Consider the following 17126-nt stretch of genomic DNA (forward strand, 5'->3'; position numbering starts at 1 on the left):
AAACATCGGTAATTCATATGACCATCTTTGTAACAGTAATCACAATGCAGCAAGGGGTGTGCACCGGTCCTTGAGTTTTTTTGGGCAGTATTACGATTTGGAATGAGTTTATCCGATGCATGAGATTGAACCATAGTAAAGGTTGTAGCTTCCTTCTACAAAAGGGCGCGCTTCGGCATAAGGTGGTAGGGGATCTATGAGTAAAATGTTACTATGCACCACGCCAATGGTATGGTATTTGTGGAAGATACAAGAGATTAGGAATCTATCTAACAAAAATGGAAAATATATAAATGCTTATCTAACTAGATTAAAAAGTGTACAACAGTACAAATTTTGAAATTCAAGATTTGAATTAAATTCAAAAAATTTGGTAATTCCCCAAAGAATTTTTAAAATTCAGTTTTGTAGTTAATAAATATTTAAATATTATATATATTTTATTATAAATATTGTACATTTTACCGAAGGGTACAACATTGAAATTTACTGGAGTTTATATCATGAATTTCGAAAGAATTGTCTTCCATTCACACTGGAACCAAACTCTTGAGATTCATACTCCTTCGATAATTTCATACAAAATTTTTATTCACAAATTTCATTGTGATTTTATTTTTTGCATATTATTTCATTTTGTTTTATTTTTTAGCTTTAAGTGGCTGAATTGGATGACTGATCCATGTCCGCCGGTTCACCAAGTCGACAGGGAACTGCCGGGTTGGACTACCCGACCCGGTTCGTAAACATTTGTTGGATCTATCGAACTCCATCATGCCTTCAAATCTGGGCCGTAAAAACCAAACCCAATTGCCACATCTAGCCAAAAAGATATACTGAACCTAGACTTATTCCTATCACCCCTAATTCAATGCATGTGGACACATTGTATCAGAGCCGTCGACCGTTGGGTCCCTTCATGATCTCTCATTTTCGCAAAAGGAACAAAGCCACGGACGAACTCGCATTACCTAGACGGAAACACTTCTTTGGTTCTAGTCTACTTCATTTTTGTCATTTACCAATAGAAAGAAAAATAAAAAAAAATAAAAAAAAATCTGATATCTCTTATAATTAGTGGCATTTAAATGGCAGTGGTCTTTTTGTATACTTTTCCTTAATAGATATCTCCTTATCTAGCCCCTCAGCTTTGATTTCTTATTTAGCGTGTTTGTCCTTTCGAGGAGTGTTTCAAACTAATAGTTTTAGACCGCTTTGATTCCTTATAATGAGAAGTGCAGGACTAATAGTTCTCAAATACTTGATTCTTACAATAAGAAGTTTGACAATAATATTCCCTAACTGGTTGTATTTTGGAACGCCTAAAAAATGAAGAATAAGAGCGGCGGATGTAAAAGTAGAACACAAATGTAGGTTTCTATGAATCCTAAGACTCCTTTGTAAAAATTGAACTCTATTTTTTGATTTGGAGTTGGGGCTTAAATTTTATGGAGTATATAATCTTTAATATGAAGATCATGAATATGTAAAAATAAATAAATTTTAAAAAGTTAAAATGCTAATTTAATGAAGAAAATATCTAGAGCATTTGTTTTAACTATTTTTAGAGGGACCACACATATGCGTCCATCTTTGAGATTGATGTTTGATGCCTTGAGGGACACAAATGTAGAAATCCTCCGCACATGCATACAACTCTTTTCCAGCTGTAAATGATAATTTTAAATGCATCTAATTAAGCTAATTATAAAGAAAGCAGTATAACCATAAAAAATAATGTTGCAAAATCGAAAAATGGCCGCAAAAATTTAGAAATAGAATACAAAAAAGGGGTGTATTTCGGTTAATTTAAAGAGAAAAAAAAGAAAAGAAAAAGATCAAATGGCTAAGACTGAAGACGAAAGTTCAGGTCTAAGGTGAAGAGTTGGTCGCTGTCCAGAATACGACACTCAGAGCCGAAACTTTGAGAAATTTGAATACGACACTCGGAGCCGAAACTTTGAGAAACGAAATTTCGTTAACATGACGTCATCTTCTCTCAACTATTTGGCGTTAAAACTTTGTGAAACGAAATTTCGGGAGATGATGACATCTTCTCTCAAATATACAGCTTTAGAACAGGACGAGGCGATCCGGCACCGCTAGAGCTCTTTCAGGACACGTGGCAGACGGTGACTGGTTAAAAGTGCCACGATCACCAGCATTGGCCAAATTTGACGGCACGCTTACGTCGTCACTCGCCGCATCCCCGTGTAAAGACATACATCTGACGATTTCCGTTTGCCACATCATCAACTGGATGATCATGTTTCGCCCGAGTGTCGACATGGGTCAATGAATTGGCAAGTGGTCCCAATCATCGTCCCGTCATTTTCACGTGCTCTATTGCCCCAGGAAAAATAAGGTAAGGACGCTTTAGTCCGTGCCGGAAAGGCCGAAACGACGAGTCGCCGTTCCAGTTTGATGCCGGCGTGATCATAAGGCCTAGACATGGACCTGGTCAGATCAAGTTCGAGAAAGCTTGACACCAGGATCCAACGATCCTGATTGAATAGACCCCAAACTGAACCCAAACCCAATCCTATTCGATCAAAACCAGCAATCAGACCGCGATGTGGTGCAAGTCAAACAATAGGTTGAAAATAATAAAGATGGAATCATCTTAGATCCTAATAAAGATAGAATCATCTTAGATTCTCTTATTTGAGAGCAAGCTAGGGATTCAAAACCTTGAAAAGTTTTTCACCAGATCACCAATTCAGGAGATAATCAGTTGGGACCGAACCAGTTTCGAGATAGGATAGGTCTTGGCCTATGCACCCTTACACTTTCCTTATTTATTTATTTATTAACTAGTCTAATATTCTCTTATGATCTCTCTAAACCTATATCCCATAAAACTCTATTTCAATTCTTATCATATTTCAAATATTTCTTTGTATTGGATCACTACCTTAGATCTATCGAGACTCAATGCAGATCCTCGATCCAGCGATCTAACATAAATCTATGAATGAATGATCCACCCCACCTACTGGAAGAAGGTTAAGATTCCACTCAGTGGTCTAATCAAACGGAAGTATTGATTCACATGTGTATAGTCGAGATTGTATACAATGAGACCATTTACCTTTAGTATGAAGTGGCCTAATCAAATGGAAGTATTGATTCACATGTAGATAGTCGGCATTGTATACGATGAGACCATTTACTTTTAGTATAAGAAAGTCACTAACCATGATGTTAAATCTAATAGCTTGGGTGTATCACAAATTTCAATAAAGTTTTTTTTGAACTTAGAGCTTGGTCAATGAAATAAATGCAGTTACCCAATTTCACATCCAATAATAGATTGATTTTGACCATCTTGTACTAAATATAATTTCACATCCAATAATCTATTAATTGTATCATCTTGTACTAAATGTAAATAATCTGTCCAATAAAACAGTGGGTTGAAGATGAGGGGTATTAGTGGGCACGCTCATGATGGAAATGGGTATTTAGAATTCTTGGGGTATCTCATCCCATGCCAAACCTCATAAAATAATGCAAGTCGAGAAGTAAAACGTACAAAGGACATAGCTCAAGTGTACCATGATGTTGGTGATTATTTTCAGAAAATGAGGAATATGAGTCGGAATATCCTTATTGTTTAGAAAAAATTTATGGTTTCTAAACTCAAGCATATTCTACACGTCTCTCTATATAGACTGGTTCTCCCTTATAAACTTTTCACAGAGAGAAAGAAAGCTCAAGTCCTAAGAAGTGGGCATTACTCTTGACTTCAAGGAGAAAGAATCCCCTTGACTCACATATATATCTAGAGAGAGAGAGAGTGAGAGGATGAAGAAGAACACAGCATCATCTAGATCTTGCAGCCCTCAAAAAGAGTGTGTATCATGGGTACTAAAATATTTTGGTGATTGTCTGTGCAACTCTAGAGATTCGATTTCCTTTGCATTTGGATTGGTGAGCCTTGTGTGCTGGGGAGTTGCAGAGGTGCCTCAGATTGTCACCAATTGCTCAACCAAGGCCACAGATGGTGTCTCCCTGGCCTTCCTTTTGACTTGGGTTGTTGGGTAAGATTTGGTTTTCCGCCATCAATGATGGGCCCCTCAGCTTTGAATCACAGCTCTATTTATTTAATGTTATCTTCATTTGTTTAGTACTTTATATTTCACTATTATGATTATGGTTTTGTAGGGATGTTTTCAACCTGGTGGGCTGTCTTCTTGAGCCTGCTACAGTGAGCTCTCTCTCTCTCTCTCTCTCTCTCTCTCTCCATTTGAGTTAGTGCTGAGCTTATTACTCACTTATCTCCTATCTCTGGGCAGCTACCAACCCAGTTCTATACAGCCCTGGTAAGCCCTACTCTGAGAACACACATTTTAATTTTTACTTTTTTACATTTTCAAGTGAATAAAAGGTGGTTAAGTCTAAGAATCTAGACCGTCAGGATTTAGTTGCATATTCATTTGTTTTCTTGAATATAAATTGGGATTCTAATTTCAGTTTTTGTGAGGTTAAATCGGGATTCTAACCTCTAAGAAGAGCTCTAGAAAGCCTAATGCCGAAATCTTAGAGCTCTAGAAAGCCTCATGCCAAAATCCATTGCATCTTTTAGAGGAAAACGGTTAACCTCTAAAAGGTTTAAAATGGCGTGTTAAATTTGGCTTCTCCAAGGAAGAATATTTAGACCCTTGATTTGCATTTTCAACAAAAGCCTCTAAAAAATGGTACAAAAATTATATCATAATTATCTTCAGCATACCGTTATTTCAGCTATTTGAGATAGGCTACATAAATCATGTTCCACCACATTTGATCAGAATTCATGATAAAGATGTGGCAGAGTTTTATGCTACTAACTTAATACAACCTTCCTCCTTTCTTATTCAGGTGTGGATCTAGCCATGTAGCCATGGTGGAGTTAAATAGAAACAAGAAAAAAATGTATCATACTCTTAACTTCCAATTATGCTTTAAACCCATGAAATCTCTCATTCAAAATGGGTTTGCAACAGCACACCAAGGGTAATAGGAAATGAATAGTTAATATGTGAATTTTGCTTTTTGTTTAATATAGAAGTGTACTATGAATTTGTGCTTTTTTTTTGGGTGCATGAGATGTAATTTTGGTGCCGAAAATTCATAAGATGGTGTGAGAATCTATTTTAATCTCTCATTATAAATTTTAAAATCTAAAACTAGTTCAAATCAAACAGATCTATAGATGTATGAAAATCTTGAAAATAGACGGCCCATGTTGCAAGATGTATTATTTTTAGGCCTTTAAATATGTTTTTTTCTTCATATCTATACATTTCAATGCCGGGACAATCAATTTGATGTTTTTGAAACATCAAGAAAACCTTTTTAAGAGGATTTTAGAGGTGCACCTTAATTCTACATTTTTAATGTCTCAACCTAATATCAACTTTTTCCAACATAAAAAAAGCCCTAATGTTTATGTTCTTGCGAGTGCAGTTGTATACGGCCACTACAATCGTATTAGTTTTGCAGACAATTTACTATGAGTATTTCCTTAAGTGGTTGAAACACCACAAAATCGAGCATCATGTCCCATCAGAGGTATGTTATAATACGATTTTTTCGTGATGAGTTAAGAGAAAATAAGTCTAGCCACTTTAAAAAGTTAGTGGTTAATCAACTAGTTTACTAAAAACAGAACCTTTTTTAGGAGTCATTTCACTTATGCACCTTCTCTTCTTGAGAAAATGCCTACATTGCCATCATTCCAAAAGTTTGAAGTGTTGGTCTTTTGGTAATAAATTACTCGAGTCAAATAATTTATTTTAAACACGTATACTATGCTATGGGGAATGGTTTCTAAACTTCCCCTATAGCATAGAAGATATATGCTTCCCTCTCCATCCAACCGTCCAATTTTGACCAATTGAATCACCCATCGTTTGATCTAGAGCAGATGTTTCGGAGTATTTTAATTTTTTTTACATATTCTATGAATATGAAATTTGGTACGTGTCATCTTCTCATTGAGGTGCACTTAAAACAAATATTAAAAATAATTTTTCGATAGAATATAAGAACCAAAATACCTCTTAAAGGTTTCGGGAGGTCTTTTGGTCATTTTATTTTATTGGGATTTTTTTTATTTATATATATTTTACAAGTGCGAGTTTAAGAGAGGATTGGATGCCCAAAATTTGGTGTCAAAATATTTTGCAAAACCAAAATTAAAAATAAAATAGTGTAGAGACATGACATTGTGATTGGGGTCATCTTAGCCATCCATTTAGAATGGACGGTTGGATAAACGAAAGCATACAAGTTTTATGTTGTGGGGGAAGCATAGAAAGCTTGCCCCTTTGCTCTATGCTATATATATTTACTCTCTGGGGCAAAACACTTGTAAGATTTTTGAAATTTTGGATTCCCAAAACTATAAACTAGATGATTATTTTTAAGCAAAAAAAATTGGAATTTGAGTTCTTGAACATCTATATCATTTTCTATAAAAATTGGATGGTTCTAATGCAATCTTGGGATGCACTTTATCTAGGCACATGTAGAGTGAGTTAATTTTTTTTACTTTGAAATCAGTTGCTGGGTTCTAAAGATCAAACACCTCAAATCTAGGATCCAAAAAGATATTCCTATTGTAAATTTTGCCGGAAGGACTAAATGGATAATATACTCTTGTGTGAGTAAAAATCATTTGGAGTTTCTTTTATAGGTGAGGTTTGTATAAGGTCCCACTCTATACTTTATATGTAAGGTCCAATTCTAAGTTTTTACTAGAAGATGTAGTTCCGATGTCAGAAATCACTTGAAAATCTATTCAATCCTAATTATAAAATTTAAAATTTAAAAAACAGGGTAGATGGAGCATATTTATAAGCACTTAAAAAACTTAGTGATAGCTAATTAATAAAACTTGTTATATGATGCACAATTTTTAAGTTTGATATTATTATTTTTCTTTATTGTTTTCAGACTTGGAAACACTCTTTTCTGCTTAATTTTTTTTTGGAGTGCTCGTTACTTCCTTCTTTTAACTACACAAAAAGAAAAAATAAATTATATGAACTTTTTCCTTATTTATTTGTATTTGATAATTTTGACACTCAGATTACTAAAGGTAAATATAGCTGAATGACCTAAATACCTAGAACAAATATTGTATTTCCATCTTTTTGACTAGGGTGCCTTAAGTGGGGCCAAGTTATTAAAATGCCCCCACTTATCTGGGATCTAAACTCAAGCAAGTTTTTTTAATGGAATAATATTAATGGTTAAAGACTTAAATCAGTGGTGTTTAGGTCTTTGGTATAAGTGATTTAAGTGAGTCAATTTACGAATACACTTTTGCTTATTTAGGGTTACAAACTAATGATTAGGGCAATTTGGGTATTTTTAGTAAAAATCTGAAGGGCATACTTAAGTGAGAGATTTTAAAAAGTAATCAATTCAGTAGTGAAATTGTTAACTTTACTGAATCTTTTGAAGTGATTTGGCCATTTTAATAAGGGTGCTGTTTGTATAGAGCCTAGGCTCTAAACAATCAAATTATAGTATACATTCAAATAGTATCTAGAAATGTGATTTCAATATTGGAAATTTTTGTGATAGACTTAAAATATATTTTTATATCTATTTATAAAGTTTAAAGCTTTAAATATAGCGTAGATCAACAGATATATGAAAACTTGAAAATCTTGAAAATTAACAATCTAAAAATATATTACAAAATACAATATTTCCTAAACTTAAAATTCATTTTTTTCCCATGTCCATACATCTTGATGTCGAGATGATCAATTTGAATTTATTTGAACATTAAAACAACCTCTTCTAGTGAAATTTTTGAGATACGCTCAAATTTGATTGTTTAGAGCCTCAGCTCTATATAAAAAGTAATCAATTACTTACCCATCACATTGATCCTTTGAGGTGATTTGACCATGTAATTATGGGATTATGTCTTATAAGATTATCTAGGTTTGCTAAAATGAGGTTACAATCACTCGTGGCACGTAAAATATAAGAATATATTTGTATGATAAAGTTTACAAACAGAACATTCAGCATTTGAGCCCTTCAAAGGGACAACCACTACTTATGTCAATAGGACGATCATAGTCGCCAGATTTGACACCTAATAGCCAAAATTGATCGTGACATTCACACTTGGTTAAATAGTCTTATTATAGATTTTGTAATATTTTCCCTTTAAACAAATAGTCTTTGCAATAATTTTCCCTTAGAACTAGGTAGAGAAGTTATATAGGGTCACATAAAGTATCTATGGTGCTTTAATTGTTGAGCACGTATACTATGCCCCTCGAGGGCATACTATGCGAGATATTATTTGGGCAAGCTTTTTATGCTTTCCCTACAACATAAAACTTATATACTTCCCCTTATCCAACCGTCCATTTTGAATGGAGGGCTAAGATTGCATCAATCACAATGTCACGTCTCTACACCATTTTATTTTAAATTTTTTTTCTACAAATTATTTTAACACCAAAATTTGTACATCCAATCTTCTATTAAGCTCGCACTAGAGAAAAATACAAAAAAATTATTTCCAATAAAATATAATGACCAAAATAACCTTGAAAACTTCAAGGGGTATTTTGATCATTATATTTTATCAAAAAATTATTTTTAATATTTTTTATAAGTGCGCCACAATGAGAAGATGGCACATACCAAATTTCATATTCATACAATTTTTATAAAAAAACTAAAAATAAAATACTCTGAGACATTGGATTTAAGATCAAACGGTGAGTGGCTCTCTTGATCAAAATTGAACGGCTGAATGGTAAGGGAAGCATAGATCTTCTATGATGTAGGGGAAGTATAAAAACCTTTCCCATATTATTTTAGTCTAAAAGTAAAACTACTATAAGATTATTTTTATTTAAAACTACTATAAGATTATTTTCAAAATAAAAAATTTTAATTTTGAGTTTTGTGACTCTCGGATCTTTCTCTTAAAAAATTGGACGGTCATTATTCAATCTTGAGGCATAATTTTTTTTAGTACATGGAGAGTTTATTTCAGACTTATTATTATTATTATTAAGAAGTGGTTTATGGGTCGTATACGTTACATCCCCCAAAATTTGAGATCTAAAAGGTATTCCTATATGTCATACCCTAGGTAGTAAATGGATAGTATACTCCCACGGGAGTAGGAAATATTTTGGCTTAATTGTTTGTAAAAAGAAAAAGGAAAAAGTATCTATGGTGCTTTAATTGTTTCAATTGTAGGTTGAACCTTTGAACTCGAAGGGCAATCCTCCAAGCACGCCCATACCTATGGCTGGTGCAAGAATGCATGATACAACATCTCATGGGATGAATTTGTATATTTTGTAAGTTTAATCCTTCTCCTCCAATTTTATTTTTTTCAATATTTTGCCTAATTATGCTAAAAAAGTGTTGTAAATTTGTCATCATTTCATGTCTCTTTTACGTGGAATTATTCTAGTTAATTTTCAAAAAGTAAAAGATAGATGAAGTTTGCCACTATAGGACCATTTTGTACAGCTAGCTTATTTATTTTAAAATATAAAAAAGTAGATTAACTATTAAACCATGATTGTATGTGATTACTTTTAGGATCCTAAATTTTGAGGGGGAAGGGAAAAAAAAGATTTATTGGATGTAACCTTGTCTACCTATTTAAAAACTGTGTCTGGTGTTTGAAAAATTTAACGCCGTAATCAGTGTTTAGAGATGAGGATCTTTGGGTCAAGCACGCGGTCCGCCACTTCCGATGTAGACCGACTATCTAACTAATATTGAAAAAATGAAATATAATTTTTTTAAAAAAAATGTGAGGGTTTTTTTAAAAGAAAAAAAGTTTATATAAGGATGCTACCTTATAATGTAGAACGATAGATGCCTCCTCAAAAATCCATCGGAAAAGGTAGTTTTAATGTTTAAAAACCTTTTGTTTGATCATCTTGACATCGAGATGTATGACTTTGAAAAATAAAAAGATTTTAAGTATTATAAATAGTGCATTTTACAATATATTATCTACATTGTCTATTTTCAAGATTTTCATATGTTTATAGATCTACCTGATTTTAACCATTTTTTAAATTTAAAATTTTATAATTAGACATAAAAATAGATTTTGGGATAATCCTAAAAACATTTTACATCAAAATTATATACCATGATAAAATTTGAAGGTGCATCTTACCTCTACACCTCCGGATGCATCTGTATGTAAACTGCACCCTTCTATACATGGCACTTAGATTTTTTTTTATTTTTTTTTTTTAAAGTGCAGAATTGGTAAATTTGCGAAAAGATGAAATTGCGGTCTAAAAAATGTGTTAATGCGATAGTTAGTTTTAAAAAATCCATCTTTGTCTCTTATCTATTGACTGTCGAGGACGAGATGAGCAATTGATAGTTTTTCTAGCTCCAGAAATGCAATTTCTATAAAATATTTTCCCTTGATGTGATAAGTTGTGTTTCTGCATTCTAAAAGTGGATAATTAAGCTCTTTCAAGTTTGGTTTACAGCTCTGCAAGATCTTTAGCCTTTACCCGAACACCACCACCACATGACTCTTTTCTTAGGGTTACAAAGAGTGTTCCTCCTGTTGCTCCTTCATATTCCTCCTCTTCTGAGGATGATGACCATGAACGAGCCCATGCTAAACCAGCTAGTGCTCCAAAGAGAATGTTAAATGCGGTAAGGAAATTACTTTCTTTCTCTAATATTTGCATTACTTTCTCTCTCTAATATTTGCAAAGTTATAATTAGCTCTCACTTTATTTACCTTGCTAGTGAAAGAGCTCACCATGAAAATACTAACTAATTGTATACAGGTGGGTTATGGAACTTTCATTGCGAGTGGACTTACCCTACCCATCAAAGGGGATGCAGTTCCAATTCCAAGGAGACTATTACAGGTTCATTTAGTTCCATAATACATCCATACATCTCTCTCTCTCTCTCCTTGTGAAATCATTAAGTAGAACACTAAGTTACTTGGGATATTTTTGGGAAAGTATATAAATAAACTATTTACTTTTCGTAGGAGATCATAATCATTCTTATCAATCGGAATTTAAATTGGGTGGTTGTGAGTGAGGACTAAATCCAAAACTCAAATAAAAGTTATTTCAATTTTGTGATACACACTAAGTCATCCAGTTTGAAATGTAACGACTTAGTGATGTTCTTGTAACAAAGATGAATGGTCTCATACTAAACAATGCTGATATTTTTAATTTGAGCCCATGACATTGCAGGAACATGGAGAATCGAGGAAGGTGTACGGCATGTGGTTGGGGTGGATGATGGCTGCCATCTACATGGGAGGCCGACTTCCTCAAATATATTTAAATGTGAGCTTTGTAAATTATTATTGCGACTTGAACACCCACTGATCTGGGTCGGATTGCGGATTCCTGAATTGGCTTGACCATGGGAATCTGTTAAAAAATATAATGAAAAAACAATCTCCTAAGACTCAGAAATCACAGTAGTTTGAATAGTGAACTATGATATTTACTATAGTCTCCCACTAACACCGCCTCATTAATACCTTAAACAAAACTAATTCCTAAACTATTTGAAAAAACAGGTGGAGGCCTATCTTCCCCATTGAATTACCTAAAGAAATGAAGATGCTCACTATAGTGAAATGCTTTGATCAAATAGTTTTATATACTTTTAACCATGATATTCACCATAGTGAACTGCCCAATTTTGGTTAAATTGGGGTAGTTTCCCTTAAGGGACTTAATTTTGGGCAAACTAGGGTAGTTTCCCTGTTTATGGCTATCAGGAAACAAATGCCTCTTTGATTTTTGTCAACTCAAGTGATTCTAAATTGGCTTGACAATTATTTGTTCACTATATGAATCTTTGCTTATATAGCAATATTTATTTCTACTATCTTGTCTTAACTATTCTCTTCTTCATTTTTTCCTGTTTTTTCTTCTTTTTAATATGTATTTTGTAAGGGATATGAGGCTGATTTTTCTACAATTCTGTGTTTTGTCAGATGAAACGAGGAAGCGTGGAGGTATCGTTGGATTTCCATTATTCTTACAACTTCAATGATTATTGTTTGCTTGGAAAAAAAGTGCCATTTTTCTTTTGGATATAATTTTTCTAATTTCTTATTTTCTTGAACTTCATAGGGTTTAAATCCCCTTATGTTTGTCTTCGCCTTGATCGCCAATGCAACATATGTGGGCAGGTTCTCTTCCCCCCCCCCTCTCCATCTCTCTCTCACTAAATCTTGTATAGCAACTACTATGTAGGGCTGAGAATTTACCGGTTTGGATCTAAAATTCGAATTTTAGGCCCTATTCAGATATGAGCATGAATCAAAGACCGGTCGTATTTGGATCCAAATTTTAGATCCAAATAGTAATTTGGATCTGATCTGGTACAAGTGGATCTGATCTAGATCCGATCTAGTTATTAAAATATTATATATTATTTTATATATACATAGACGTTATATAGTATTTTTTGTTATATATTACTTCATAAATATAAAATAATATATTAAATAATTTTTTTTAGATCTAATCGGGTCTAGATATAGATCCAGATCCCGTGTATACTTTTTGGATTTGTATTCAAATCCTAGTGGATCTAGACCTTATCTGATTCATTCTCAGCCCTACTATTAGGGGTCTCTCTCTATCTCTCATAACCGGCATGGCAACTACTAGCTCTCTCTCTCTCTCTCTCTCTCTCATGGTTCAGGATTTGCAGTATTCTTTTCAGAAGCACGGAGTGGGACATGATCAAAGCAAACATGCCATGGCTACTAGATGCCATTGTGTGTGTGGCACTTGATCTCTTTGTATCCTTTAACCATTGCTACTAATACTTGTTTTCCTTCTCTCAGTTGAATTTAAAAAAAAAAAACACTTGGTTTTGATCCTCTTGGGTACAAATTATTTTTTTCTTAATATTTTAAGATAATCATGCAATTTGTGTACTACAAATTCACCTCGAGGAGAAGAATACACCATGAAGAAGGTGACTTTGGAGCTTACTCAAAAGACTAAATAGAGTTTATTGCATTCTCTCTCTCTCTCTAAGGACAAAGTAGCCTATGCATTTTCACTGTCATGTCTATAATAAGCAGTTGCTTTTGGGCAATTTTAATTCTTGCAAGAGTATGCACTTTGAGGACTACTTTAATTGTTGTAGGAGAGTATTTCATTGTATCTTAATTTCATGAATGTAATTGTACTTGATATGAATGTTAAGATAGATGAGTGGCAAGATAAGAAAAGATAAAATTTAAAACGAATACATCAAAGAGAATTTATAGGTGGCTCTAATAGGTGATAAGATGATGAGAGAGAGAGAGAGAGAGTAGACTTAGGTGGTCTAGTCATATGTAGCGACGATCTAGAACAAAACTAATTAGGAGGAGCAATTTGGTTTAAGTTGAAGGTTTTAAAATGGTAAAGGAGAGGGTGAAAAGGACATGGATGAAAGTAGTGAGCAGATATATGGTGACCTATGGTTTGATTGAGGGTTGGCGGAGCGGAATGATGGAATAAGGTTATTATACGTCATTTTTAATATACTTGTATCCCTGGGGAAAATAAAGAGAGAGCTGGTAGTAACCTGGTCCCGCCGGTGCCCAAGACGCCGCCAGACCATTGGAACACTTTAGAATAAGCCTATAATTGGGCGACCTCTGAAGAAGTGTCAAAATGGCCTCAAATTGAATGAGATGGTAGTTTTGGATACCCTAAGGATACGCACAAAGTTTCTTCGCTTTCTGACAAGTTTTGATATGATCAAGATGAAACTTGGTTTTCAAATTCAGTTCCTATCATGCTGAAACTAGACCCTATAACTAGAGTCATATTTTTTAGGTTTCAAAATAATATCAGACCATTGTCATTTGTTCCGAAACGTTGAAAAACCGTCAGGTATCAAATTTCGGCTCAATCGGACCATTCGTGATCATTTTGAGCTTAACTTACCATAAAAAAGTGAGTTTTACACTATTACAATACAGCCTCGGTGAACCAATGTCCCTTTATGGAAATGGAAACTTTGTTTTCTCATTTTAAGATGATTTTCAAATATTCATAACTTGCTCGTTTTGAATTCAGTTAAGCTCAAATTCAGACACGAACTAGATCTCGACGATCCGCTCGTTTTGACATATGGCACGCGTCATGACATGGCCCGAAACGAGAGAATTTCTAGAGATAAGATGGACTCGAAACATGAAAATTCAGATTTTAAAAATAAGAACATCTATTTCTTTGAGAGGCTATCAAGTATGAGTCTGTTGCGACCGTGCTTCGAAGAGCTATGGTTTGATATAGTTTTTGAATAAGATTGGAGGCCAGATTGTGCCAAATTTTGAGGTCGAAGATGGCATACTTTTTCAATTGCCGGAATCTCATTTTTCGGCGATTTCCCAAAATTGGAATGTGTTCAAATAGATACTAAAATTGATGAAATTTGTCACAAAATGATCATGATATTATCATCTTCAATTTGTGATAAAATGAAGGCTTAGAATGTCATGAATCATATCGGATCGGTGTTTGAAGAATAACAAGTTTATGGAACTTGGCAGATTTTGGGTTCTTCTTTAAAAATCCGTTTCAGGGCAATCAAAGGGTATCAAACCATGCGCAATAGTTCAAGTATCGATTCTACGACGATTAATCACCCGAATTACCACCGTAAGCATCCGAATAAGTTTAACAGGCCTAGCAATGGCAAGACCCCTCATGGAGGGATGGTTTTGTACGTACCTAAGGGTATTTTGATCATTTGTTCTAAAAATAGGATTAATATTTTAATTCGTAAAATGTTTATTTTTTCATAATTTAGGGTGTTTTTGAGCATTTCACCTTTGTTTTGTAGTTGCTCTATATAAGGAACCTATGTCATTCATAATACTCTCTCTTGATCTCTCTTGAAAGTATTAGAAATTAATGGGAAAGGCTTGAGAATTCCAAGGTTTATACTTGTTGTTTTTACTTTGCTTTCAAGTTCAAGACTCAAGATGGGAGGAGAGAAAAATATTTCCTAAAGAGAGAAAATACCCTTAGGAACCCTCCACTCCCTAGAACCCCAAAAATCCCAACTCCCTCAGTATTCCCAACTCCCACTCCTATACTCCCTAGAACTCTTAGCGTCCATACACCGTAGAACCCCTAGTTCCCAATCTTAATCCATACACCCTATACCCTATCTTAGTTAGCCTACACCCTACCCTACACCATACACCATAGTACTCCATACAATATAGTACCCTATACACTTTAGCTTTCCTCCTACCTTATTCGATACACCTTAGCTACACTAATACACCATAGCATCTAAACATTTTAAACCTCCCATGCATACTAACCTAGCCTATACACTCTAGTTTTTATACATCATACCTCACCCCAACCCACATAAGTCATACACTTAGATCTTAGACCCTAGCCTTGACCCACAAAGATCAAGGCTTCTCTCTCAAATACATGCAAAGGGTCTGTTGAAGGCGCACCAAACCTAAGCCACCTAGGTCCACTCTCTCTCCTCTCTTTCCTCTCTCTTCTTTCTCTTTCTCTCTCTCTCTCTCTCTCTCTCTCTCTCTCCCACTCGAACCCACAACAGCTTCAAGCCCCTCCTCTCTCTCTCACTTTCTCTCTCTCTTTCTCTTGGACCCACAGAGGGTCGGAGCTCTTTCTTTTCCCTCTCTTTCACTTTCTCTCCCATAGCGGGTCAGAGCTCTTTCTTTTCTCTATCTCTCTCACCCACTCGGATCCACAGTAGGTTTGAGCCTCTCTCTATCTCTCATACCCACTGTGGGTCTGAGCTCTCTCTTTTCTCTCCTTCTCTCTCTCCCTCACCATATTCGTGAGCAGCAATGCCCCCACTCTCTCTCTCCTCCTCCTTTCACCTTCAATCTCTCCCCTTTTCCTATTGTGCACAGACCCACAGTGGGTTTGTAACTACTGCCCCCTCTGTCAATCTCCCTACCTCCTAAATTTTCTCTCTTTTCTCACCAGATTCATGAGTCTCTCTTGCTAAACCTCCTCTCTGTCTCTGGCTAAACCTCCTTACCTCTCCCCCCTCTTCTCTCTCTCTCTCTAAACCTCCTCTCCCCCACTTCTCTCTCTCTCTCCTCTCTCTCTCCCCCTCTCACTCACCGTCACAGAACTATGCCTAAGGCGAGTCTACCTCTTTTTTTTTCTGCTTTTTCTATCTCTCCCTCTCTATCGTCCTACTCTTTCTCTCTCACCTTCCCTCTTATCGTCCAAGCTACGGACCCGCACCATAGGTGGGTTCAACTTCCCTTTTTTCTCTCCAATCTTTTGTATTTCTCTCTTCCACCCCCACAAACCTATCTCTCCTATCCTACTCGGCCTGCGGCACCAACCAAATCTCTCACCCTCTCTCTCTCCACCGCTAACCTTCTCTCTCCCTGTCTCACTAATTTCTCTTTCTTCTCTCTTATCCTTGATCTTTCTCTTCTACTCTACCATCTCTCTTGCTCTCTCACCCCCACGAATCTCTCTCCTCCACGAGCAGCAACTGGGCTACTGCCCTTTTCTTTCTCGCTTATCTTCTCTCTTTTTCTCTTATCTTCTCTCTCTCTCTCTCTCTCTCTCTCCCTCATCACTCCTTTGCATATTCTCTCCAAATCTCTTCTCTTTCTTTATCTCTGTCTTTCGTTCTCTCTCCCTTCATGTAAATCTCTCCCTCTCATCTCTGTCTTTCTCTCCCAATCCCTTGAATCTCTCCGTCTCCCTCACGCACTCATCATTATCTCATACCACCTTTCTCTCCCTCTTTCTCTCTCAAATCTCATCTCTCTCTTCCTCACGTACCCAATCTCTCAACCCCTCTCTCTCTCTTTTCACGTTTTTATCTCTCTCTCTCTCATTAACCTCATTCTGTCTCTTCTCTTCTCTCATCTTTATCTCCCTTTCCCTAAACTCTCTCAATCTATTTTTTTTTTTAAAAAAATCATCTCAATCATCCTTGCTCACTCTCTCTCATCTTTCTATCTCTTTACCTCTCTCAATCTCTCTTTTTTCTAAAGACTCTATCTCTCTCTCTCTTTCTTTGCTTAAGTTTCTCTCTCTCTCTCTCTCTCTCTCTCTCTCTCTCTCTCTTTCTTTGCTTAAGTTTTTTCT

The 17126-nt window shown here is 35.2% G+C and overlaps 1 protein-coding gene across 8 annotated transcripts; it reads left to right on the top strand.

Moving 5' to 3' along the window:
* Nucleotides 1-3531: 3531 nt before the first annotated feature.
* LOC18445944 (PQ-loop repeat family protein / transmembrane family protein) lies at nucleotides 3532-13217 on the top strand. 8 transcript variants are annotated; one of them, XM_020674710.2, is made up of 12 exons: nucleotides 3532-4043; nucleotides 4168-4210; nucleotides 4299-4325; nucleotides 5452-5556; nucleotides 9232-9335; nucleotides 10503-10674; nucleotides 10812-10895; nucleotides 11238-11333; nucleotides 11996-12016; nucleotides 12135-12193; nucleotides 12712-12811; nucleotides 12930-13217. In XM_020674710.2, exons 1-12 carry the CDS (start codon nucleotides 3808-3810, stop codon nucleotides 13017-13019), a joined length of 1137 nt encoding a protein of 378 aa, XP_020530369.1. In that variant the 5' UTR covers nucleotides 3532-3807; the 3' UTR covers nucleotides 13020-13217. The 8 variants fall into 8 exon arrangements, with proteins under 8 accessions (XP_020530369.1, XP_011627766.1, XP_020530370.1 ...); XM_011629464.3 differs by having other exon boundaries at nucleotides 12721-12811; XM_020674711.2 differs by having other exon boundaries at nucleotides 12733-12811.
* Nucleotides 13218-17126: the final 3909 nt, after the last annotated feature.

Source organism: Amborella trichopoda, chromosome 13, assembly GCF_054954075.1.
Source record: "Amborella trichopoda isolate Santa Cruz 75 chromosome 13, AtrichopodaSantaCruz75HAP2 v2.0, whole genome shotgun sequence".
In the NCBI taxonomy this organism is placed as follows: domain Eukaryota; kingdom Viridiplantae; phylum Streptophyta; class Magnoliopsida; order Amborellales; family Amborellaceae; genus Amborella; species Amborella trichopoda.